The following is a 25,695-nucleotide window of genomic DNA, read 5'->3' as shown; positions in this document are numbered from 1 at the left end:
GCTGCCCCCCCCCCAAAAAGAATCAGTGATGCTAACAAAGATAAGTTTTATCTGTTTAACTCCCTAGTTGAACTGTGCCCAAAGAGTCATGTAAGTTAATGTTACTACAATAGCTGTTAACACACTTTTCTTGGTTGGAATATTCTTGCCGCGTTGCTTTGTACAACTATATAATTAAACAGATGCATAGGTAGTAAGGATAGTAGATAAATGCATAGAATTTGTCTATGCATAGGATAGTAAGATAAACTCTTATATTTAAGAATGTTAATGTATTAAAGAATTTCACTTGTGAAAAACTTAAGATCTTTTAAGTTAATACTAGCTCAATCAGTCTTATCAGTGTAATGTGGATGCAAAAAAATAAAAAATAAAAGGTATTTTAACCTTAGGTAACATTGGCAAATAACACAGTATCTTATCTAAGTAGAGAATCCCTGCTCCATAATGTTTTGGGCATTTCATTTTAAGAGTTTGTAGAAGGACTTTGAAACCATAATATAGAAAGAAAAACAGAGAGAATTAGAAAAATTTGATCAGCAGAAGAGAACTACCCTCAAATACTTGAAAATGATCCTTGGCTATCATTCATATTTAAGAGCATAGTATTAAAAAAAAAAAAAAAGATAGTAGAAGTTCTGTGTATGTGGGTGGGGCTTTTTAAAAAACTATTTTAAGATAATAAAACTATTTTGAGATTTTAGATTTGCAAGAGTTGCAAATACAGTAAAAGTCCTAGGCTGCACTACCTTATAATTAATCCTGGTACAACTTAACTGCCTATTAGATTCTCTGGGATCACATAAGACTCTTTCTCTTAACCACTCTGGTAGGACATGGAATAGCAGCAGTAGAAGTAGAATCAAGCTGGAAGGGAAGTAGATAAAGAATGAGAAGAAACTAAAGACCTCAACAGAACAATTACAAGTAAACAGATTGAATCAATCATCAAAAACTTCCTAACGGAGAGAAGTCCTGAACCAAATGGCTTCACAGAGAGAATTCTACCAAACATTCTAATTCTACCAATTCTGCTAAAACTCTTCCAAAAAACTGAATAGGAGGGAACACTGCCTACCTCATTCTATGAGGCTAGCATCACAATCAGTTAAAGATACTACAAAGTCAGATAAAGATACTACAATAAAAGAAAGTACAGACTAATTTTTTTATGAATATAGATGCAAAAATCCTTAACAAAATACTTGCAAATTGAATCCAACAGCACAATAAAAGAATTATATACCATGATCAGGTGGGTTTTATCGCAGGTATGCAAGGGTGGCTCAACATAAGAAAATCAGTTAATGCAATAAACCACATTAACAAAAAAAGGGGGAACCACATAATCATTTAATTGATGCAGAGAAGGCATTTAACAAAACCCAGCATTCTTTCTTGATAAAACAAAAAAAAGACTTTAGAAAATAGGAATAAAAGGAAACTATCTCAGTATGATAAACTGCATCTATGAAAAACCGACAGCTAACATCACTGTGGTGGTTAGGTTCAGGTGACAACTTGGCCAGGTGATGATTCCCCATTGTTCTGTTTCAGTATGTGAAATTCATCTACGGCTGATTACATTTGTGGTAGCTAAGGGGAGTGGCTTCCACAATGAGTGAGGTTTAATTTAATTAGCTGGAGGCTTAAAAGAGAGAGGTCAGAAGCCAGCTCAGCAGATTAGCATTTCTCACCTCACCACCTGCAGCTCAGCCCAGACATTTAGAGATGCAGAAAAGGAATCGCCCCAGGGAAAGCTGTAGGAACCCAGAGGCCTGAAGAGAAGGCCAGCAGACATCACCATGTGCCTTCCCATGAGATATTAAGCAAGCCAGACCTGGAGAGAGCCAAGGGAAGCCAAGAGATGAAAACCAGAACGCAAAGTGAGGAGCCCCCACAGGAGCAGAGGCTGAAAGCAATGGAACCCAGGAGCAAGGGACCAGCAGATGCCAGCCATGTGACTACCCAGCTGACAGAGCTGTTCCAAACCCATTAGCCCTTCTTGAATTAAGATATCTTTCCTTGGATGCCTTAGTTTGGACATTTTCAGAGCCTTAGAACTGTAAACTTGTAGCTTATTAAATTCCCCTTTGAAAAGACATTCCAGTTCTGGTATATTGCATTTCAGCAACTTGCAAACTAAAACAGTCATACTCAAAGGTATAAGACTGAAAGCTTTCCCTTTAAGCTTGGGAAAAGACAAGGATGCTCATTATCACCACTGTTATTCAACATTGTTCTGGAAGTTCTGACCAGAGCAATTAGGCAAGAAAAAAACAAATAGAAGGCATCCAAATTAGGAAGGAGGAAATAAAACTTTCACTATTTGCAGATGACATGATCCTATATATGGAAATTCCAAAAAAATCTGTAATAAAGTTATTAGACCTAATGCATTCAGAAAAGTGGCAGGATATAAGATCAACACCAAAAATCAGTAATATTTCTATGCACTAGTAATAAGGTATCCAAGGAGGAAATTGAGTAAAAAAAATTCCAAAAGAAAAAGAACGCTGGGGCTACAATGGACATGGATTTTTCCCATGATTAATTTGGAATTATTTATGACTATCTGGTATTATTTACACCTTCATTCTCTGTAAACAGTATATCATTGTATAAATATTATTTATGTACTCTTTGTATCAGCTAAAAAGATTAAAATATTGTCTGTGTAATGAGAGTCTAGAAATGTTGATCTCCATTACCTCAAGCAGAATAAAACTCTGCCTGAACTTTATTCCATTTATTAATTCAATAAATATCCATGTATTGATTATCTAAATATATAGAGGCACAGTGAGAAATTCCAAGGTGACTCAGATACAGATTTTATGCATAAGAAGCTTATTTTGAGTATAAGAGTTACACCATAAACATGAATAATATAAATAGAAATGTTGGATGCTAGTAGAGAATTACAGTTGTTTGCTGTGGAAGTTCAATAGAGTAATTATATTTTTTCTATCTGAGTGATTCTTTAAAATATCCCACATTATCCCCGTCACCTTTTAACTAACGCAAACATAATGCTTTCTCATGTACTTTTCTTATTTGATATACATTTGGTTCATATCAGCCTGGGGCATAGGTAGAAAGCATTATTATTCCCAGTTAATAGATAAACAGATCGGAGAGGCTTGGTAATTTGTCCAGGCTCACATTATTAAGAAAGTATCAGAGTCAAGTTTTAAACAAAGGTATTTGTACCCTAAATCCTGGACTCTTTACAGAATGCTATGCTGATTATCATACAACAAACTTCCTCTTCCCTCCAGACAATAGATAAATGGGAAAAACTTAGCTTGGTGAGTAGGGTCAGACCTGGAAGCAGCTTAGTTTGTTTCTGGGCAAGCACAGAAATGAGGCAACAAAGCCAGATTATTTAGTCTACTCTTTAAGCCATTTCCTTCTAAGGGGTTTTAGTGACTAAATTTTAACGGTAATCAGAAATCTAGATTCCCAACTGATTGTTACGTGTTTCTCCTGTGTGTGTTGAAGACGTTCGTGTTCAGAACCAAATTCAGCGTCTTCCTCTTTTATGTTTCCTTCTCTGTTAATGACACCACCAAGCACTTAGTCTCCCAAGCCAGAAACGTGAGAGCCCTTCTCTTCTTCCTGAGCTTCACCCCAACATCTAAAACTCTCAGCTCCACCCTACCTCTTAGGCTTGTTACGTAAATAAACTGACACAAAAGTATCCCAAAAGCTGTAAACGAGAGATATTATTTCCTGAGACAGCCCATTGGTTGAAGCATAAGAGGTAAGAATGAGGTCCATATAGGCCATTCAGATGGACACTGGTGTCAGTGAAGTTTATACTTTTATCTATAGCTTCATAATCTTACATTTTGATAGCACTTAAAAGCATTTCCCATTGAGGGAAAGAAATGGAAGAGAGAGAGGCAAAGAGAATAGCGGATCTGCCCAAGGTGATGCAACCAGGACTAAGATGGAAGCTCCTCGACCCCTGTTGGCTAATTCCAGAGGCCTGTAAAATACAAGACAGGTGGTTCTAAAACTCCACTGCTTATTCTCTCTGGCCTTGAGCTCTTATAAATGTCAGTTTCTAGTTAAATAGAGATATAATGATAGTCCCTACTTTGCAGAATAGTGAGGCTTGAATGAGTCCATATAAAGAGCCAAAGTATCATGAAGGAAGTGCTCAGTAAATGGTAGCTGTTGGATTACTGTTTCTCCCTCCCTGCTTATCTAGAGGCTCTAGTTTGACACTTCTCTGCTCTTTCCCTTAGAGAATTTATTTCATCTGACCTGTTTATTTAGACTGCCTCATTTAAGACTCTCTTTCAGTCCACCAACATTTTCCTTACTGCCTTATTCAGAACTCTGTCCAGAATTTTCCAGGTTTCCTTTCTACCTCTCTCCTACTAATTTCCCTGTGAAAGTTATTATACTACAGTGCTAATGAACTCCTTTAGTTAAAAAATGTGAGATTAAATTTGTACTTTGTAGTCACAGAATGAAGGAGATTTTAGGTTTAATTTTAGGCTCTAAATTTCCAAAATTAGAATTTCCAACAATAGAATGTGCTGCCTTAGGAGGTAATAAGATTACCTACGATTATAGCTGTATATTCAGAGGCTTTCACTAGCAGAGCTTTGCTTGCTGCTGCTTCATTATCCCATTCAGTTCCTGAGGTCTGCAAACCATTTTAATACGCGTTGCAGTCAGGCCAGTACAAAGAACAGATAAGCTACCTAAGGCTTTTGAATTTTAGATTCAGGATTTTATGTCTCAGTGAAACGAATTAATAAGGTAGCAAATGAAGGATACCTGAGTCCAGTGAGGAAAGTTAACAAACTTTGTCAAATACGGAGACAGTTTAATAGTAGACCAAAGTTGAGGACGTGGCTCTTACATCTCTGTTGTCTGAGTTTCACTGTGGAGCTGCAAACACCTCTGGTCCTGCAGTGTATAACAATAGCCTTGGGCCTCTGTCGAGTGTAACTAAGCTCATCCACACAACACATACTATTCCGTATTTTGATAAAGTAAAAGAAGATATTGAGGTCTTTTCATGTACAAGACTTAGTGTGCAGTTTGACAGATATTGCATGCTGCTTTTAGGATTAAGTAAATTTCTTGGGCACTGCTGTATCCTTCTGTTAGATGTTTTATTCTCAGTTGTCACTCTCCATGTCCCTTGCCCTCTCTCATTACAGTGGCCAGAAGGTCTGGTTGCTCTATAGTGATGTGTCTTGAATAGTGCCCATTAGTTTTCAGTAGTTATTCCTGGCCTGCATGTTAGCCTTCAGTTTAATGGCCTTTTTAATGTTCATTCATTTTATTTTATTTCCCATCGTGGTTTTGTTTATTTCTTTTTTGTTTTTTGTTTTTTCTGTTCTCTTTTTTAAAACCGTCGTGGTTTGCCCTTCATATTCCCCAATGTTTGCACATGACAAGATGTTGCCATCCCAACATTACCTCCCACTTCACTGACCAGTGCCACTACTGACCATCTAGCACCAGCCACAACGGGACCACTGCCTTCAGCTCCTCGGGATGTCGTGGCTTCCCTGGTCTCTACCCGTTTCATCAAATTGACGTGGCGGACACCTGCGTCAGACCCTCACGGAGACAACCTTACCTACTCTGTGTTCTACACCAGGGAAGGAATTGCTAGGTAAGTCCCTGTGTGTCCGGATCCTGTTGATTGCATCCTGATGAGACTAGCTCAGGTGTGCTCACCCTGGCTCTTTGTTGTACAGTATCTGTACCAATTTTTCAGACCAGAAAATATGATCACTAAAATGCATCTCCCCTAATTTTAGGTCATTTAAAAAATCACATACAGACTGAGAAGTATTGTTTTTCTTTCTTGCCTCTCTGGGATTACTTGGGGAAAGGGTAGATAGGAAGGGCAAGGGAATAAAGGATAAGAGTTGTTTAGGTGGAAGCATTAAAGTGTAGCCAGGATCAGTGCTACGGTGGCTCAGTGGCAGAGTTCTCACCTACCTCAGCAGAGACCCGGGTTTGGTTCCCGGTGCCTGCCCATGCAAAAAAATAGAGTAAAATAAAATATAATCAGGACCAACTTTTTTTTTTTCTTCGTAAGATTCAGTTAGCACAGCCTTCAAGATACTGCTTACTGAGAACTTTGATATTCTAAAGATCAAGGTAGACTATTACTTTATTAAATTAAACATAAATGGATATTTGTCTCCGTCTGTCTGTGGCTGTGGGCTGCTGATCTCTAGAGGGTTTCCTTGACAACGGAAGAGCAGTTAGTGACTGATCTCCCTAAAACAGCGTTTTCATTAGATTCCTCTCCATCTCCTCCCCTTTCAAGAACTCATAATGCCTCTCCATTGCTTCCAGGAGGAAATTCAGAATCTCTACATTCTTTGCTTATTTTATCTATCCAACTTTTATTTTCCTCTGTTCCCCAGTTTGAATCACTGTCTCTTGAAGCCAATCTAATTCCTATCACCATAGTTTGTCCCCCCCATGCAGTTTTCTTCAGTCACAGCCCCTTCTCCTTTCCCAGCTGAAGTTATCCCTTTATCTAAATGTATTTAATACTTACTGGCCCAGGTTAAGCCCCATGAAGCCCTCAAAAAGCTTTCCCCTCCTCCTTCTGCATTTCTCTTTATGTGTATTTATGCTGCTGGTATTGTTGCTTGGATTATAAAAGCACATGCTCTTGTACAACCATAAGTTGTTATTTTGTGTATATTTGTGTTGTTTTCTCAACCAGATTATAACCTGTTTGAGAGGAACCATATCATGTGCTAACCATGTGTCCTTAACACTGCTGAGTGTGTACTTCTTTAGGCTCTTACTTCACACCAAAGTAAGAATGCCAAAATAGCTGTTGTGGCTAGGGCCCTAACACATTAAATAAAGCCTGTGTTTCTACTGGGATGCCAGCATTTGATAAATATTGTATTTAATGCCATCCTGGCTAGTTCAGCAAATGCAGAAACCATAATTAAGGTAGAATTGATCATTTAATACTCTTGAATGATAAAATGTGAGCCGGAAAGATAGAGCAACTCAGAGGGCAGTGTTTACTTGAGTACTCTACTGGATGGTCTAGATGAATTACAAAACCAAGGAAATAGTTTTATACCCAAAAAGGCATAATTATCAACAGCAGCAACAAAACACTTCATTAAAGTTTTGGTATTGATATTAAAATGTCCCAAACAGACTTTCAAATCTTATTTGCAAATCTCAAGGAGGAGTTCACAGAAGGAAGAAGGCATTTCATAATTCCTCAGCACAACAGGCTTATTTCTACATAGGGCCTTTACCCTTACTCCTTCTACCAGAAATGTTTTTCCTTCACGAATCTGTATATCTGGCTCCTTGTCCATCATTCTGAGATGACACCTCCTCAGGCCTTCCCTGAATAACCACCCAACTCAGATCCCTCAGTCACTGTCACACAGCATTTTTCTAGAAAGGCCAGTTGTTAAATTTTCAGGAAATTTTTCAAACCTGATGTAGTTGAAATAAGCCATGGTGGGAGTATTGCCATCAGAAAGTGCTACACACCAGAGCCAGTTGTGAAACATTTACTGGAACACCACTGCCATCACAATACCTTGTCTTGTTTTTGTTTTTTTCAGAGCACCGATCATTGTCTGAAATTTTCCCCTTTGTAAACGTGTTTGTTGCGTCTGTCTTGTTCCGTAGAAATCATCAGCCTCTGGACCAGAATCTGGAATAGGGTAGCCCTCAAAAGATATTTGTTAAATGAATAAACTAATTTCAGCCAGTATAGAGATAACAGATTTATTCAATGACTCATGTTGATGTTGACATAATTGATTGTCCATTTGGTGGGAAAAAGAGAAAAGAGTTATATCCCCATCCTATACCATGTTCAACAATAAATTATAGATGGATTAAGATTAATATTTTTACAACCTATAAATGTTTTAGAAAAATATATATTAACTGTTTTTATCACTTGGAGTATGAGAAAGGCTCTTTAAAAGTAGAAAGAAAATCCTGAAGTTGTAATAGAAAAAATTGACAAAGTTTATTTTTATAACAATGTAAAATTCCATTTAGTAAAATACCATAAACAAAATTAAAATGTCAAGTGACAACCTGAAAAAAATGCTTTGTAACATGTATAAAAGATAACATATTGATAGCCAATCTATATAAAAATTGGATACAAATCAGTAAGACAAATATCCCAAGATACAAATGGAGCAGTTGATTCAGAGGAATAAGGAAAACTCGTTAAAGTTAGAAAATATTTTCACTTTCCCTAGCAATCTTGGAAATGCAAAATGAATTATCTTTCACCTATAAGGCTGACAAAAAATTGTATGTGGATAATATCCAGTGTAAGTGTGTCAAAGGGCTGGGAAGAAATCCACTGAAGGCTATTGGTGGCGGTATAAATTAGAATAGCCTTTGAGGAAGGCGATGTGGTAGTATTTGTTTATCTTTTTAATGGACATACCTTTTGATACAATGATTGCACTTGTAGGTGTCTCTTCTAAAGGTATACATATACCATAAGCTCAGAGGTTCATACAAAAGATATGTACTGTAGATTGTAAGAACAACAAAAAAAGAAACAATGAAAGGTCCATTGATAGAGGTATGGGTACATAATGTATGTGTATCTGTATGGAATATAGTGCATAAATTTTAGCAAAATGACTCAGATCCATATATTTTGACTGTATGTAAACGTATAGAGCAGTGATTCTCAGTCAGGGCCAATTTTGTCCACTAGGCAACACTTGGCAGTGTCCAGAGACATTGTCACAACTGGAGGGAACAGGGTGTGTACTGATGGTTAGGGGCCAGAGATGCTGCTAAACATCCTGCAATGTACAGGATAGCCTCTATAACAAAGAATCATCTAAACCAAAATCTCTGTGCTGAGGTTGAGAATCCCTGACATGGAGAGATCTGGTAAGATGCATGTTAACACATCATACAGTTAGGTCTCAGGACTGGGACTTTATAAAAAATGAGAATGTATCCCATTTTTAATTTTTAATTAATGAACTGTAGGTGGAATAAGCAGGGATGATTGGTAAATAAAGTTGGAATTGAAAGAAAACAAAAGTTAAATTAGCATGGACAGGGAGATCAGACAAGTATGTATAAAGGAAGATGAGATGTAAGGTAGAGGTCTAATTTAATTTGTGTGCCTGGAATGTAAAGGATAGGACAAATACAGGAGCTAGCCCAACTGACCTGTAGTTTCTGGTAGGGTTTAGTGAGAGATTAGAGTAATGTGGAAGTTTGGAGCCAAATGTTGGAATACCAGGAAAAATTTGGAGATATAATCTGATAAGTAAAAAGAGACCATTTTAGATAGTTGGATAGGGATGTGCTGATTTTTTTAAAAATAGCTTGTATTAGCATTATTTTCAGAGTATTAAATAAGATTAGAAGGGAGAAGAAATGGAGTCAGAAAGACATTGGACCGTGGTTGTGTTAATATATGCATGTCTTTTTTTTTTTTTTTTTTGGCATGGGCAGGCTCCAGGAATCGAACCCGGGTCTCCAGCATGGCAGGCGAGAACTCTGCCAGTGAGCCACCATTGCCTGCCCTATGCATATATCTTACATAGAGCCTGATGGCCTAGATGAAGGTGGCAGCAGTGACTTAGAGTAGATAGGGTAAATCTGGGAAATATTTCAAAGGAAGATTGTTGGAGACTAATTTTTTTTTCCACTCCCTCACTTGAAGTTTGTGATTTCTGAGTAGAGTTAACACTGTAAATCAAAACACTGCATCCTGGCTGTTTGTTTTATAAACAAAATTTACCTAACCTAAGATTAAATTTTCTTATCTAGAAACTGAGGGTAATAAATTGACTTCACAGACTTAAAATAAAAATTAAATGTGAGGATGCTCACTACTAACTAAGGTGGTCAGTACAGTTGTGCCCACCCCCCACCCCCACCCCCCTGGCATACACATACTTCCTGCATTTGAAAACTCAAACACCAGGTGGCACTATATACCTTGGTTATGAGATATAATTCTGTGTATCAGAGTCCATAGATTCCAGACTCCTTCCTCTGCCTTTTCAATTATGAAATTTTCACCCTCTTATTTTTTTTTTAAAAAAAAGCCTTTTTTAAAAAACAGCAGTAGTTTTCTGATACTGAACACTAAGGGTAGAGTAGAGACTATGCTATTCCAGAGGTTGTGTGTTAGAGCTGTATGAAGCCTCAGAGATTTTAGTCTAGATGTGGGGTCTTGCAAACTGTGATCCAGAGGCCAAATTAAACCATCTACATGTTTTTTGTATGGCCCAGGAGCTAAGAATAGTTTCTGTATTTTTTAATAATTACATTTGAATCTTTTATATTAATAACTACGTAATACCTTCCATTTTGCTTCTTGACCTGCAAATACTTACTATCTGGCCCTTTAAGAAAAAGTTTGCCAACCCCTGGTCTGGTCCTTGCATTTATCACGTGAGGAAACAGGCCCTGAAAGGTTTAGTGACTTGCATCCTATCCTCTAGCAAGCTGGTGGTACTGGCAGAACTGGAATTGGATCTTGTAGCTTCTAGCCCAGCACTGTTTTAATATAAAGTATATCTTTTTCTTTCCCATTTGACTTTTAGCTCACATGTTCTAACTAGGCCCATTGCAAGCCTAAACATTTATGAAAATTCTTCTTTATAATTTACCCTGAATCTTGGAGGGTTTTTTTCCTGGACAGAAACCTGGTTCTAGGACTTCAGGCCAGTCAGGTGACAGAATCCTTTGCAAGTGCTGGGTAGTACATCTTAGGGAATCATACCTATGACCAATTTTTATGTTAATGGTTATACAGAAATTTGTTTCAGGTTTTAGTAACCTTCACACAGTTCTCCCTTTTATTTCTCTTGTACATAAGAAGATAGACGATATAAAAGATATCACCCCCATTCTGGATTTGCTCTTCAAAAGGAGGCAGATTTTCATTCATTCAGTCAGTACACGCTTGTGGTCTTGCTCGCCTGTGTAAGCTTTCTGACATGAATTAGACAGTCTTTCACTTTACTTAAAGTAAAACACTCCCTCTTGCATTATCTTTCTAGGAGAGAACTTGCTTAAAGTTTTATTTACAAGGTAGGTAAAATGGACCTTTTCTGTGCTATTTCACAGAGCTTTTAGTTTCGTGAAGTGTACAATACAGTACTTTCTTTTAAATAGGTCATTTATGACCATACCAGATACAAGTGTCAAAAACCTCAAAGTATAAATAAATCGTCTGATATCTTCTTTGTTTCTAGGCTCTGTGATTTGAAAGTTTAGCTGAAAGAAAATGGATATTTCAAATATCTCTGAGCAGTAATTTTGTTGACAGTTGACCTAGCTGATTATAAGAAACAACCTCTGTAGAAATGATAGGCATAATATTTTTTTTTTTTTTTTTTTTTTTTTTAAAGACAGAGAGAAGGAAGGAAGGATAGAAGGAAGGAAGGAAGGAAGAAAGGGAAACATTTTTAAACATTTTCTTGTTTTATTGTATTCTGTTTCTCCGTTTTTGTTACATGGGCTGGGGCCGGGAATCGAACCGAGGTCCTCCGGCATAGCAGGCAAGCACTTTGCCCGCTGAGCCACCGCGGCCCGCCCAGGCATAATATTTTTATCTTAATTAAAATAAGGCAGCTTAAAGAACCATAGAAAACTATTTTTAAATCATTAAAATCTTTCAAATTCCAGTGTTGACTTAACAATCAGACATATGGTCCTATAGACCTACATAAATTTTAATTGGTGATTTCAGGAAAAATTACCAATATTTTAAAGTATGAATATTATTAATTCAATGGATTGGCTAATTCAGGATAATTTCTAACAGTAGTTTTAGCCTCTTTTATTACTTTCTCCAGATAGATATGGGTCTTTCCTCCCTTAATTGGTAATTCTTAAAAGCCAGCTACTTGTCTAAGGACAAATAAATTTCTTCATAGTATTTGTTAAAATAGTTATGTAATATACTGTGTTGTGTTTTTTTTTCCTGTCTAGTACAGTAGGCTGAGCATAATTGTGGACAGGTGCACCCAAGTTACAGCCTGGAAGAGAACCTTTTTTAAGACCCTAGATAACTGGTGATTTCATCTCCTTAGAACGCTAGACCATTAGATTGATTTGTGCCGTTTGTGATAAGGTGTGACAGATATTTCAAATCAGAAGGAATATTATTTTTAAGAAATAAAATTGTAAAGTCATTGTCTTGATAAGCTGATTTTAAAGATTGGGTTACACTTAGGGTTCACGTAAGTGTTCAGTGTTATTTCAAATTTTAAAAGTGATAATGCCTAGCTCTCTTTTTGACAGTTTATTATCCCAAAATGCGCATAACATTCCTTCATATTTTCTGTGAAAATTGGGTCATACCTATAGCTACCTTCTGTTGTTTTCCCTGAGAATCACTTCTTAAAACACAGTGATTCCTCAAGCCCACTGAAGTGCTGACCCGCTGCCCCATTTGAAGCAGCCCTGGGCAGAGCCCACTCTGTGTCTTCTCTGTGATTTTGATCAGTGGTGTGTGATGTTTACTCAAGAACATCTGTAAATTGTCAGACATGTATTTACCTTGCCATTTGTCAGTCTCTGTATCCTATTGTCCACTCACCAGAAGTTCCTTTTTCTTTTTCTTTCTTTTTTTTTTGGAGCATTGAGAGTTAATTTGACCTAAAGTTATTAAACTTTGATGTAGAATGTATGAAGGCATTGCAAAGAAATACAGTTCTAGAAACTGTACCTTCTAGAATTATTTCTAATTAATGCTGTTTCTTTTTTTAAATCCTTTATTGTCCAAAGGGAACGTATTGAGAATACCAGTCGCCCAGGAGAAATGCAGGTAACCATTCAGAACCTAATGCCAGCGACTGTGTACGTCTTTAGAGTGATGGCTCATAATAAGCACGGCTCTGGGGAGAGCTCAGCTCCACTGCGAGTGGAAACACAGCCTGAGGGTAAGTTTTCCCTGTCTGTCAGCGCCACCTATACGTGGATCCAAATGGAGGTCTCTTAGATTTTTCGCCTTCCATAACGGAGGTTGCCCTTGAAACATTTGACTTACAGTATTCTTGGAGAAAGAAGCTGTGTGACCCAAATCCCAGAAATAGGATAAAGCTGTGTACATGCAAAAGTGAGTCATGAAGAGAATGAAGTAAAGGTCTACTGGATTTGATCCAGTGCAAGAATTTTATCCTGGCTTCTTTGACCCTTACGAAGATGTTTGCGTGTATTCACATTTTTCTTAGGAGAAAGCCTGGAGCTTTCATTATCGTTTCAGAGCTTGTGAGTCAAACTGTTGGAAACTGCTTGACTAAGAGGGTGATTGTCAAATCCAGAGAGGAAAGGAAAGATGTAAAGCAGAGTAGATTTATTGAGTGCCTCTCCTAAGCCAATTGCTTTGCTAGGGAGACAAGATATGAAGATAGATCATATCCAGATCTGATCATATCCTGCCCACAAGAAACTTTAAGTCTGGTACCTGAGAGACTAGGAAATAGACAATTGTAATAGCATCAAAAGTGCTGTCATCACAAGGCAGGGAGGCCTTTGATTGCTTATTCAAAGAGTTTGATTAAAAGAGAGTAGCTCTGTAACTTCAAAGGTTAACGTTAAGTTCACAGGCCATCAGGAGATAGAAAGGGGATAGAGATTGGGCATTAAGCACTGAAGGAGCACAGAATGTGCAACAGGACTGATGGTAAAAATGCAGAAATGGACAGCACAATAATGTAAGTCACTGAATGAAGCTGAATGTGAGTATGACTGAGGGAGAAGGCTGGGGGCATGTATGACACCAGAAGGAAAGATAGAGGATAAAAACTGAGACGGTATAAATACCGTCTGAGTGTAAATAATGGTGATTAAATGCACAAATATAAGAATGTTTTTGCATGTGGGAGAAGAAATGAATGTCAGCATTGCAAGGTGTTGAAAATGGGATGGTGTACAGGAAAAAATGCAATCATTACAAGGTAAGGTCTGTAGTCAACAGTAGCATCGTAATATGTGCAAATAAAACTGTTTAAAAATGAAAAAAAAATAGTTATGGTGAGAGTATTTTAGGGATGGAGAGAGACTAACATGACTTATGGCAAAAGAGGAATTAACAGTGAGAGATTTGCATTTCATCTGGAGATATTCAGCTTGTGTGGAGGAAGTTTAAGTGTTGGAAATATTTTACTTACTTAGCTTTACATGCCAACTAAAATTTTAATCTATTTGTTATGCTACTGTATAACTGAAGTGAAGGAATTCATTAGCTCCTCTTTTAGGATCATGTTTGCCTACACTTAGCCCATGAATATATTGGAAATGATTTAAAGGGAATTTAGAGACTGTTTTGCTTTCCTTCCCCTTTAATAAGCTAGAGGAAAACTTTCCATAGCAGCAGAAGTGACACATCCCACCTGTCAGACTGCACAAAATATGCTCTTGACATTAAGCGAATAAAATAATTCATGGCTAAATAAAGCAATAACTGTTGGAGTAACCATATTCAGGTTTCTCCACTTTGATAGCAAAACTCATCTTAAGTTGTGGTGCTGTTATTTAAGAAAGCCAGTTTATTTTACATTTTCTTGGTTTTTTCCCTTCCCAGCTCTTAAATCTAATGATGTCTCTTATAGAAACAGCAGTGCCAAATAAATTGTTTCAAATATAGTGTCTACCAAAGTGTAGGCATAGGCAGCTCTCCAGCATTTGTGTATGAATTGGGACTGGAATCTGTCTGTCAGACAAAAAGAATATAGTTAGAAAAGTATGAGCCATTGTGGGAGTTAGAATAAAACAGACAGAGAGATAGTTGATCGTCTTCTCATCCAATCACATAAGTCCTAGTTGTTGTAATGCTCTCCTTACTTCCTTCTTGAGAAAGCACTCAACTCCAGGCTCCACTACTCACTTTCTCATCACTTGGGAAGGGTTCCTAATCTCTCAACCTCAGTTTCCTCATCTGTAAATGGGGATGATAATAGTATCCATCTCATTTGGGTTAAACCTGTACAGAGGGTAAATAAGAAAATACATGTGAAGCACTTAATGGTTGACTGTTGTAAACATTCAACAAATGGTAGCTAATTTAAAAAACTGTCATTCCTTTATATAGTCCTGCCCCTTTGTTTTTAATTCTATGCATGTGTTCGGATATCCTTCCTAAACACAGATCTAATCATATCATCCTTTTGCTTATAATTTATCTGTAATTACTGACATCTACTAGAGAAAATCTGAACTCCATAACAACACTAAAGGCTGTTCATTATCTGACTCCTGTCATCCTTTTCAACATTATCTCTCCCACATCCATTCTCTCTTTCAACTAACCTGAACCCTATAATACTGTGTCTTGTCATATATCTTCCATTGATTGGAATAATTTTTTTCTTGGCAGCTGAGCAAAGTCCTCTTCATTCTTCTTCACTCCAAGAAATCATAACCAATCCTTGCCTTCCTTCTCACCCCCTCCCAAAGAAGAATTAAATATTCTCTGTTTTTGTTACAGCCTTTCCCGTTAGGACATTTGTCACTATTTACAAGTCTGGGTTACCTGCTGAGCTGGAACCTTTTTGTGGGTAGGCACTCTGTCCGTCACCGCAGGCTGCAGTGCAAAGGAAGGCTCTCTTTGTGATGCTTGCTTTTTGTGCTGCAAAGTCCAACTGCAAAACTAGAATTTTATAAACCACAAGAAGAGATCCATAGTCCTCATTTTTTCTTACTTTGAATCAATTTGAGATAACTTCACAGATGATTTGTGGTTTTAGTTTTAGTCATATAAAGGGAAATTAATTATATATTCTCTTAAAACCACATCAGTCAAAGCAATTGTTTTATTAGCTTTTATTGTTTTTAAAACATGGCCGATATGACAATATTTCTGAGAATAGTTATTGAGGAGTCCAACGAATTTCATTTTTATCTTGTTTTCTTGAAATTTTCTTTCTAGTTCAGCTCCCTGGCCCAGCACCTAACATCCGAGCATATGCAAGTTCACCAACTTCTATCACTGTCACATGGGAAACGCCATTATCTGGCAATGGGGAAATTCAGAATTACAAATTGTACTACATGGAAAAAGGGACTGATAAGGAACAGGTATGAAGTAAAATCATTTGTTAATCCATTGAGTGAAATAGCAAGGTTAAATATATTTCCAAAACTCAGTAGGTACTTGATTTGAAATCTGAGAAAAAAAGATATATGGGAAATAAATTTGACAGATTCTATTTCTGTGTTCCAAGGTTTTTCTCTGTAGTTTTTACCAGCAAGGGTCACTAAACATTAAGCAATATTTCTGAAGCATATTGCCACTGTTCATGATTAATCTGCTTTGACTGTTAAATAACGTTCTGTAAAAAGGGAAAAAAATCTGTATCGTGCAGGATATAGAATCTGCATAGTTAATTATTTTGTAGCTTTTCTTTTGGTTTGAGTTGTGTATGTGTAAATTTGTTTTATTTTACTCAAGGATGTTGACGTTGGAAGTCACTCCTACATCATTAATGGGTTAAAAAAATACACCGAGTATAGTTTCCGAGTGGTAGCCTACAATAAACATGGTCCTGGAGTCTCCACCCAAGATGTTGCTGTTCGAACGTTATCAGATGGTGAGTCTGCCTTTCTTTGGAACAAAACACTATGGTTGGTGCCCCTAGTGGCATCAAAGAAATTTTATGAGGTTTGATGTCCAGACAATTTGGTTCAAATCCCAGTTCTACCACTTTCTGATAGTACAGTTGGTCAAATCGCTTAACGTTTCTGAGTGTGTTTCCTTATGTGAAAATATAAGCAATACCAACTTCATAGAGTTGCAGTAAGGATTCCAAGAGAACATAGAACTTATAGTGTGTGGTATTGAATGGACATTCATTGTTTTTATTTTTAGCCGAGGCTTTTGTGTAAGCAAATACTACTGTTTGTTCATAACATAAACCATTCCAGCATTAGTCTTGCTCTAGTTAACAATCATATTTGAATGCCAGATAGATTGTCTTAATTCCTCAGTGTTTGGTGACCATTTCATTTCTCACCTGTAACTGAATTTCTAAACTGTTATATGCACGTATCTGTGACCAAGAGCAACGTTTTTATATAGAACGACTTACCAAAGAGATTTTAGGCTAAGATCAGCATTATTCTAAAATACTTTATTTTCAAAATAGAACAGGAAATATCAGACTCCATTGCACTTAAGGATTTGTATTATTTCAGAAAACAAAACTCACCTAAATCTATATATTATTAAGATACTATTTTTTTAATGTGCATATATGTGTATTACCCTTATATATAAACAATGCATGCTTTAAAACCTGTAGCTTGACTCCCATAAGCAAATGGTCAAACTTATCCTCACCAATAAAGGAACAGACTGGGGCGGGCCGCGGTGGCTCAGCGGGCAAGAGTGCTTGCCTGCCATGCCGGAGGACCTCAGTTCGATTCCCGGCCCCAGCCCATGTAAAAAACAAACAAACAAACAAAATATAATAAAACAAGAAAATGTTTAAAGATGTTTCCCTTTCTTCCTTCCATCCTTCCTTCCTTCTCTCTGTCTTTCCTTCCCTTCCTCCCTCTCTCTAATTCTTAAAAAAAAAAAAAAAAGGAACAGACTGACATCACATGCCTCCTTGAGAAAAACACAATTTCATTTATACAGTAACTGCCAAAAAATGTTTAACTTGAATCTGATTATATTGAAACAACCAGACATATCCAAATTGAAGGAATATCTGCAAAAAAAACCTGATCTGGATTCACAAAAAAAAATATTAGTCTCATGAAAGAAAACAAGAGGATGGAGAATCATTCTAGAATATAGATAAAAGGAAATGAAGTGACATGAAACAAAGTGCAATATATGATCTTTGACTGGATCTGGGGAGGAAAATAGCTATAAAGGTTACTCTTGATGCAGTATTTTAACATTATGTACTAATTTTTTTATATTATGTAATAAATTACAAATGGAATATGTATTTATATTACTAGACTATATTGACTATTAGATGATATTAGGTATATTAAATAATAGCTTTGTATGGATATCAAATTTTCTGAATATGATCATTGCATTGTAGTTAAATTAGGGGATGTTCTTGTTAGGGGATGAATGCTGAAGTGTTCAGGAGTTAGGGATTCATGATGACTGCAACTGTATGTCAGATATAGAAACAATATAGATAGATAGATATGCATGTATCCATACATATTGAGAGAAGTACACCGCATGTGGCAGAATAGTAACAACTGATGAATCTAGGAAAAGAATATGTGGAGTTCATTGTACTATTCCTGCTGCTTTTTTGTGGGCTTGGAATTTTTTTAAGATAAGAAGTTGGGAAAAATTAATAAATTTAGACTGTAGCTTGATTAGCCATATACAGAAGCCAGTTGGTCAAGACCTTAGAGAAAGATTTGAGGAAAATAATGTAAACTTTTAAAGCTATGCGCAAGTCAGATTTTTTACTGCAGTGCCTGTCCTATAGCGTGCAGTCAGGGCAGCACTTTGGAGTTAGACAAGTCCTGATTCCTGTGCCAGCTGAACATGTTGCCCTGAGCCTCGCCTATAATTTTCTCATCCATAAAATGGGAATAATCATAGAAACTCTTTCCTATTGGGATTATCGTGTGTTAAGTGAGATTGTGGTAAGAATTAAATGTGGAAGCAACTGTACAGTACTCAGCAGAACCTGGCAGGTAGTGAACATTCAGTTAGGGGTCATGGCAGTGGTGGTGAAGAAGAGGAGGAGGAAGAGAGCGACGATGATAGCAACAACTATTTTGGATGCTTCTGCAGTTAAGTCAGAGGTTTTTGACAGGCATGTGGCTGGAATCATTGATGAAGTTTTTTATAAAATATGGGAACCTAATTCCTGTCCAGACCCTCTGCACCGGCTCTGGGGTGGAGGCCTGGTCCTCTAGAAGCTTATAGCACAGTGGACACTTAGTTTCATACTTGGTCACCAAGAGGGAGAGAAAGAAATTCCATGGATGGGTTAGGAGAGAAGGGCTAGAGTCATCATTTTGTGAGTGGAGAGGAGATTTATCAGGTCTGCTTAAGTTTTCCTTGCTTGGTATTATCACTGTGCAGGAGGAGCAGGCTGGAGGGTGTGTAAGCCATTAACTTTGACCCCTACTTTATGTTCTCACATAAGTAGGGGGAGCTAAAGCTATGCAGCTATTTGTTTAACCCAAGGCCCAAACTTCTCACATCTAAATCAGCATTCTCCGCTATATAGTTGCCTTGGAAAGCCTGATGGTTCACTTTTGTATTAGTTAGGGTTCTCTAGAGAAACCGAATCAATAGGGAATACCCGCAAATATAAAATTTATAAAAGTGTCTCACGTGACTGTGGGAACGCAGAGTTCAAAATCTGCAGGGCAGGCTGTGAAGCCAACAATTCCGATGAAGGGTTTGGATGAACTCCACAGGAGAGGCTCTCCAGCCGAAGCAGGAAGAGAGCCTGTCTCTTCTGAATCCTTCTTAAAAGCTTCCAGTGATTAGATTAAGCATCACTCATTGCAGAAGACACGCCCCTTGGCTGATTACAAATGGAATCAGCTGTGGATGCAGCTGACATGGTCATGATTAAATTCTATGAAATGTCCTCGTTGCAGCAGACAGGCCAGCAGTTGCCCAACCAGACAAACAGGTACCACCACTTGGCCAAGTTGACCCATGAACCTGACCATGACAACTTTAGTAAGCTATTATTTCTTAAATATCTCTTTGCTCTACTTGAGAACTGCCTTCAAAACCATTTTAGGAACCTCACAAGAAAGCCAAGCTTACTGATTTATGTACATCTCATTAAGACCCAGAATGATATTACCCAGTTCAATCACTTAACCATATTCATTTAAACTTGGATATGCTCTTACCAGAAATATTCAAAAGAATATATTGAAGGATTAGAATATATCTAGAAGGCTCTGCAAAGATTTAGAGCCTTTGGGAAAGTATCTGACTTCCCAAAGATGTAGCCTGACTTTGGTATGGATTCATGCATGTGAATGTGTATGATTTTTTTAAATGAAGCAAATAGGGCCCCACCGCATCTACTGTCAGCATCATGGCCCTGGCAGTGGGAGTTAGACCGTCAGATACCATAATTAGTGAGTTGGGCATTTGTACAGAATCTGGCCAGTCACATGATGGGTGCTGTGTGGCTGTTTAAAAGAATATTTATGTACTTTTGTCTTATTATTTCCTAACCCCTCTAGTTCCCAGTGCTGCTCCTCAGAATCTGTCGCTAGAAGTAAGAAACTCAAAGGTAAAACATCATATTGCTGCTGTTCATTGTTTCTAGTATGTGTTGAAACTCAGACGGCTTGTGGAGAAAGAGATTCTGTGGGACAGTCAAAATAAAAGAACACTAGTTTGTTATAATCCACTTGCTTTTAAAAATAGTGAACCTCTAAATTGGAACTTAACTGAAAACCACTATAATCAACAGAGAATAAGGTGACATAGATAACATACTGGCCAGGAAAGCTGGGCTTAGAAACAACTCTGGTTCATTTTACTCAGCTTTACTGTCTTTCTCTGATGCCAAGCTGCTTTAGCCTTTCTACAGATAAATTGCGGTTATTATGTAAATCATGACATTGTAGATCTGAATGGTCCAAACTTGGTGATAAGGCAGAAATAAGTTAGAGGTGATAGCGTAGTCACTTTGAGTCCGGTGTGCATCAGAGACAGACTCCCTCTGGTTGATTGCATGTGCTCAAACCATTCTTCTGGCAGTCTCCACGCACGCCACACCTAGGGCCACACTGCCTCTCAGAGGCCCTCGGCCCCTTCTGGTCTGCACAGTCAATTGAGACATTCAGCCCTTCCAGAACGTGCGTCAGGACTTCCCTTTAAAAAACTACCAGTGTTAATTATTGGTAGCTTTTTGAAAGAGTTTTAGATAGAGACTATTTAATTCACCTATGGAGATGGAAAAAAGAACCTTTATACCTAGCAGTCATTTACTTCCTAATCCATCTGCCTCTAACCTTTTTTATTTTCCTTCTGAAACTTTTGCCCAGTGTCTTCACTTTCACAAAATACCCAAGAGATCAGACACCCAAGGGTTTCTGCCCGCATATAAAACCGCCCTATTTGATTAATGAGTGCTTTAAAATAAAAAAAGATACATTTTTCAGTGATTATTAAATAATTTTGTACAACTCTGAGCACCTTTATGCCTTTATTTTCCTTCTCTTTAACACAGTGAAGCCAGAGTAATTATGCATAAAAGAGAGGATCATGCTTTTGATACATTCAGTCTTTTTCCTATAATCTGGTGTTTTTTCAGAGTATTATGATTCACTGGCAGCCTCCCCCACTAGCCACACAAAATGGGCAGATTACTGGCTACAAGATTCGCTACCGAAAGGCCTCACGAAAGAGTGATGTCACTGAGACCCTGGTAATTGGGACCCAGCTGACTCACCTGGTTGAAGGTAAGCTGCTTTGCACATAGACAAAGCTGGGAGATGGTGTCTTTCTCAGACATTGAATTATGTTAGTTTAATAACTGCTGTGGGCTGTTAAGTTATACAGAAAAATTTGAAATGGATCAGAAAAATTGTTAGTGATTCAGTCTACTTCTGACTCGCTACATTTGAATGAAAAACACTCTTACAAGTTCTGCCATTCTGAGTGGTGAAATTGTTTGGTTTGAATTTCTTGCCTTGTGTTTTTCTGTATTTTCCAAAATTTTTTTAATGCATATTGTTGTTTTGTAACATTAAAAAAATATATAACACAGCCATAGAAATTACTCCCTTCAGTCTGTTTGGTAACAGGTATTTACAAAATGATTTTTGTAATACTGACACCACTCACGTACGCCTGAAGCTGTATTTGTGAATAGCTGCAGCAATGCAATAATACATCTTCTATGGATGCTATAAAATTTTAGAGTTTTTCTATCAGTGGGAGCTCTTTTGTATTGTTTTCCCTTTATATGCAATAGAGCAAGTAGCATTCCAGATAAAAATGGGCCCTGGAACATACCTTATATTGGTTCCCGATGGTGATCACAGAGGATCTCCTATCCTTCTCCCTCATGTAGGGGAGGCAGAGTTGACTAAGCAAGGGCAAGTTTCTCTCTCTCTCTCTCTTTTTTTTAGTGACTACATGTTTGATTGTTGGTTGGTAGGTTGGTTTCTGATTTAAATTAAAGATGCTGTAGGTTTACAGAAAAATCATGCAACAAGTAAATTGTTCCCATGTATACTATACACACACAGACGGTTTTCTCCATTATTAACACTTTACATTAGTGTGGTACTTTAATTGTAATTGATGAAACAATATTATTATAATTATACTGATAACTGTAATCCATAGTTTACATTAGGGTTCACTATAGTGTTGTACAGTTCTGTGGGGTTTTTTTTCAATTTTTTATTCTGGTAACATATATACAGCCTAAAATTTGCCATTTTAACTACTTTTCAAATATACAGTTCATTATTAATTACATTCACAGTCTTGTGCTAACCATCACCACTATCCATTAACAAAACTTTCCCATCACCCCAAATAGAAAGTCTGTACCAATTAAATACTAACTCCCCATTCCCTACTTCCACCCCAGCCCTTGGTACCCTGTGTTCTAATTTCTGATTCTGTGAATTAAAGGCAATGTTCCTTTGTAGTAGAAGTATGGAAGGGAGCTTGAATGCTTTTATCCCTTTGGTGTTGGAACCATGCTTACAAAGAATAAAGAGATGCCCCTAAATTGTCCTTGTTCTGTAGGGGTTTTCATAGATGCTTAATTCAGCTGCCTAATTGACTCTGGTCTGATGATTAGAGAAGCTTGGCATTGGCCACTTTCTTGTGCTGAGGGACCTAAGATCTAGGGTCAAAAAGTATAGTGGCTCTTCCCTTCTTTATAGATTTGAGTTTCTAAAACAGAAAATAATGCAGAATAGTAGGAAAAATCAGAAAATAATGCAAAGATGTAACTCCTATCAGGTTATATCTTATAAGAGCCACTGACGTTGAAAAATTGTGCTATAGTAATCCAGGAAACTTTTCTCCTTACTCTGACCTCACAGATGGGAATGACTTACTGCAAAATAGGAAAAGGTGAATGTTTAGCTCTTAGAGTATCTTCTGGTCTTCTGGGGTCTTCATATAACCCCACATCTCTAAGCTGCACCAAGTATACGTAACTATAGTAGGTGTCGTTGAGAAATCTCACAAAGGGAGCTTTACAGAAAAACTGGTAAAGGACACTCTAAAAAATCAGTTTCTGATTTTGTTCCAAATAGAGATAAATAGCACTTCCCATCTGTAAGATTTTCAATTTGAATATTTAATAATAGATTTTTATTGTAGACCACATACTGTTCTTTGTGCTCTTTAATATAGAGTTCAATCCCTGTCCATGAGAATATTCATTTTCTCAGTGGAAGATTTGATGTTTAAGCAAAATATCATTTTCATGATAAAGATAGCTTTTTGTTTATCAAGAAAATTCTTGCACTTTAAAACCATGTCCAGAGTCACTCAATTGTTAAACAGGTTTTTCTTGAATTTCTATTGACATGTACTGGCTCTGGGGATATACCAGTGAACAAAGACAGTGATCTGTGTTCTCTTGAAGCCTTAACTCACAATTTGATCAGTGTTAGGGAACAACATGGATTACTAAGATCCTATTCCAAACCATAAATTATATAAGTAAACTAAGTTTTAGCTGGAAGTAATTGTTTTTTCTTTTTGTACCACTGATTTTATGCTACATTCTGCCACATCCTTATAATATGTATTGTTTGCTTTGGTTTTTAGTCTATAAACTCTGTAGATTACTTAGCCTTTTACACACACCTCTTGCTTGCTCTCTCTTGCTTGCTTGCTGCCCTTTTCTTTCGGACTATCCCCAAAGGGGAAGGAGTGGTAATCTGATTGGTTGGATTCTTTCAGGACCTTACCTAAGCCATTTTTACTAGTAGTCCAGATCACTGTTGGTTACAGTCATGAACCTGTGTGTACCCCACTCGGCACTTTCTGGTTCAGTAGAGGCAGGGGATGAACTACTTCCCAGCCATTTTCTCCTCCATTTTTCTTGTTCCTCACTTTCTTGTGAGCACACTGATTCAGAATGGGCCTGCAGAGAACAGAACCTACCACCACTCTCCCCATACCTTGTGATAGGATTGATGGACTGAGCCAAAGCTTACCTTGCAGCCTGGTCAAGTTATTAACATTCTCTCTCAGTATCTCTCTTTGATTGGAGTTTTGTACTGCCAAAGATCCAAAATTTGGATACAGAGAGGTAGGGCAATTTTTCATATACCTTTACAAGAGTAGTTCAATATCTGGTATTTAAGTGCTCTAAAAACTTATGCATGAATATATTAATAACTATTATTGGCTCTTGCCCTGCTTTATAGGGTAGACTTTCATATCTGAATCTTTATTGCCTTTTTGTTGTTGTTGTATGCTGTATGGCAGGGTCACATTTCATTCTTTTTCCATGTGAGTATCCTGTTATTGCAGCACCATTTGTTGAATTTTTGTTTGTTTTTTGGGAATCACATGGACTGGGAATTGAACCCAGGTCTCCTGCATGGCAGGCAAGAATTCTACCACTGAACTTTCCTCACACTCCTGATCTTTGTTGCCTTTGATACACTGGTAAATCATGTACTTTATTAGCTGGTATAATACATAATAAGTTACTTAATAGAAAGATTTTTTTCCTCTTTTACTTACTATATATATGTGAAGGTAACCAGGTTGTTGAGAAATAGATTTCCAGACATATTTGGTGCTTACATTTTTTCCTACTTTGGTATTGAGAGGTAACCTGATAGGAGTTATTTCTTTGCATTATTTTCTGGTTTTTACTGTCTTTTGAGATCAGTTGGCTTTGTTCCTTTGTTGAAATTCTATCATTATCTGTGGCCTCTCTTTTGGCCTTATGTACATAGTCCCCATTTAGTGGCATATCCAGGTCTTACTGAGTTTGTGGATGAGATGTTTGTTTTAATGAAGAGATTATTAATCTTTTGTTTTTCCAACGCCCTTGTTTTAGCCTGTCTTTGTTTGGGTCTCAGGTCTTGATCGGGGCACTGAATATAATTTCCGAGTGGCTGCTCTAACAATCAATGGTACAGGCCCTGCTACTGACTGGCTGTCTGCTGAAACCTTTGAAAGTGACTTAGATGGTAAGAACAACAATTTGGCAGGACTGGCACGTGCTAGGCACTAACTGTATCAGATGATTCAAACTGGAAAGCCATAGGTGTATATGATTTAAATCTGTGATTTTGGTGAATTATACTGCTATCATTTCTGTATTGCAACATGGGCCCTGCAATGTTTTTGTTTGTTTGTTTGTTTTGCAGTGCTTTTTAGAAATCTTTTTAAAGTAGAACCCAAACAAATTAAAATGTACAGGTACTATCTGTTTTTTATACCAAGGTAATTAAGTAGATGAATGATTTAAAATTTAAGACTGAGCCATGTAAATTATGCCTTTATTTTCAGTTGCAATTTTCCATTTCCTTTAGTCCTGCGCTTGCCTTTTTCCTTGCCTGTATATTCAGTGAGCGACTCCATACTGGGGAAAGGCAGTGTCTGTTAGCATTTGTATTGGTGACAGGTGCCAGGCTTTGGAGACAAAAGACTTAATTCTAAGTCTTAGTTTACCCGTTTTAAAATTAAGATAGTTCTTTATGCTTTGAAATAATATAAGTGAAAGCTACTGTAAATTG

The 25,695-nt window shown here is 37.3% G+C and overlaps 1 protein-coding gene across 5 annotated transcripts in view; it reads left to right on the top strand.

The window, feature by feature from the left end:
• The window catches only part of NEO1 (neogenin 1), a 278,077-nt gene that overhangs the window by 212,015 nt on the left and 40,367 nt on the right, over nt 1-25,695 (top strand). For 3 of the 5 annotated variants that reach the window (XM_077123851.1, XM_077123853.1, XM_077123850.1), the window contains exons 8-14: nt 5,428-5,647; nt 12,778-12,932; nt 15,920-16,068; nt 16,442-16,580; nt 20,197-20,246; nt 21,276-21,423; nt 25,036-25,146. In XM_077123851.1, coding sequence (XP_076979966.1) covers nt 5,428-5,647; nt 12,778-12,932; nt 15,920-16,068; nt 16,442-16,580; nt 20,197-20,246; nt 21,276-21,423; nt 25,036-25,146 — 972 coding nt within the window. The remainder of the gene's footprint in view (nt 1-5,427; nt 5,648-12,777; nt 12,933-15,919; nt 16,069-16,441; nt 16,581-20,196; nt 20,247-21,275; nt 21,424-25,035; nt 25,147-25,695) is intronic. The other 2 variants (XM_077123854.1, XM_077123852.1) reach the window with 1 other exon arrangement.

This window comes from Tamandua tetradactyla, chromosome 12 (assembly GCF_023851605.1).
Source record: "Tamandua tetradactyla isolate mTamTet1 chromosome 12, mTamTet1.pri, whole genome shotgun sequence".
NCBI lineage: Eukaryota > Metazoa > Chordata > Mammalia > Pilosa > Myrmecophagidae > Tamandua > Tamandua tetradactyla.
The sequence above is the reverse complement of the archived record's forward strand: the minus strand, read 5'-3'. Positions and strand labels throughout refer to the sequence as shown.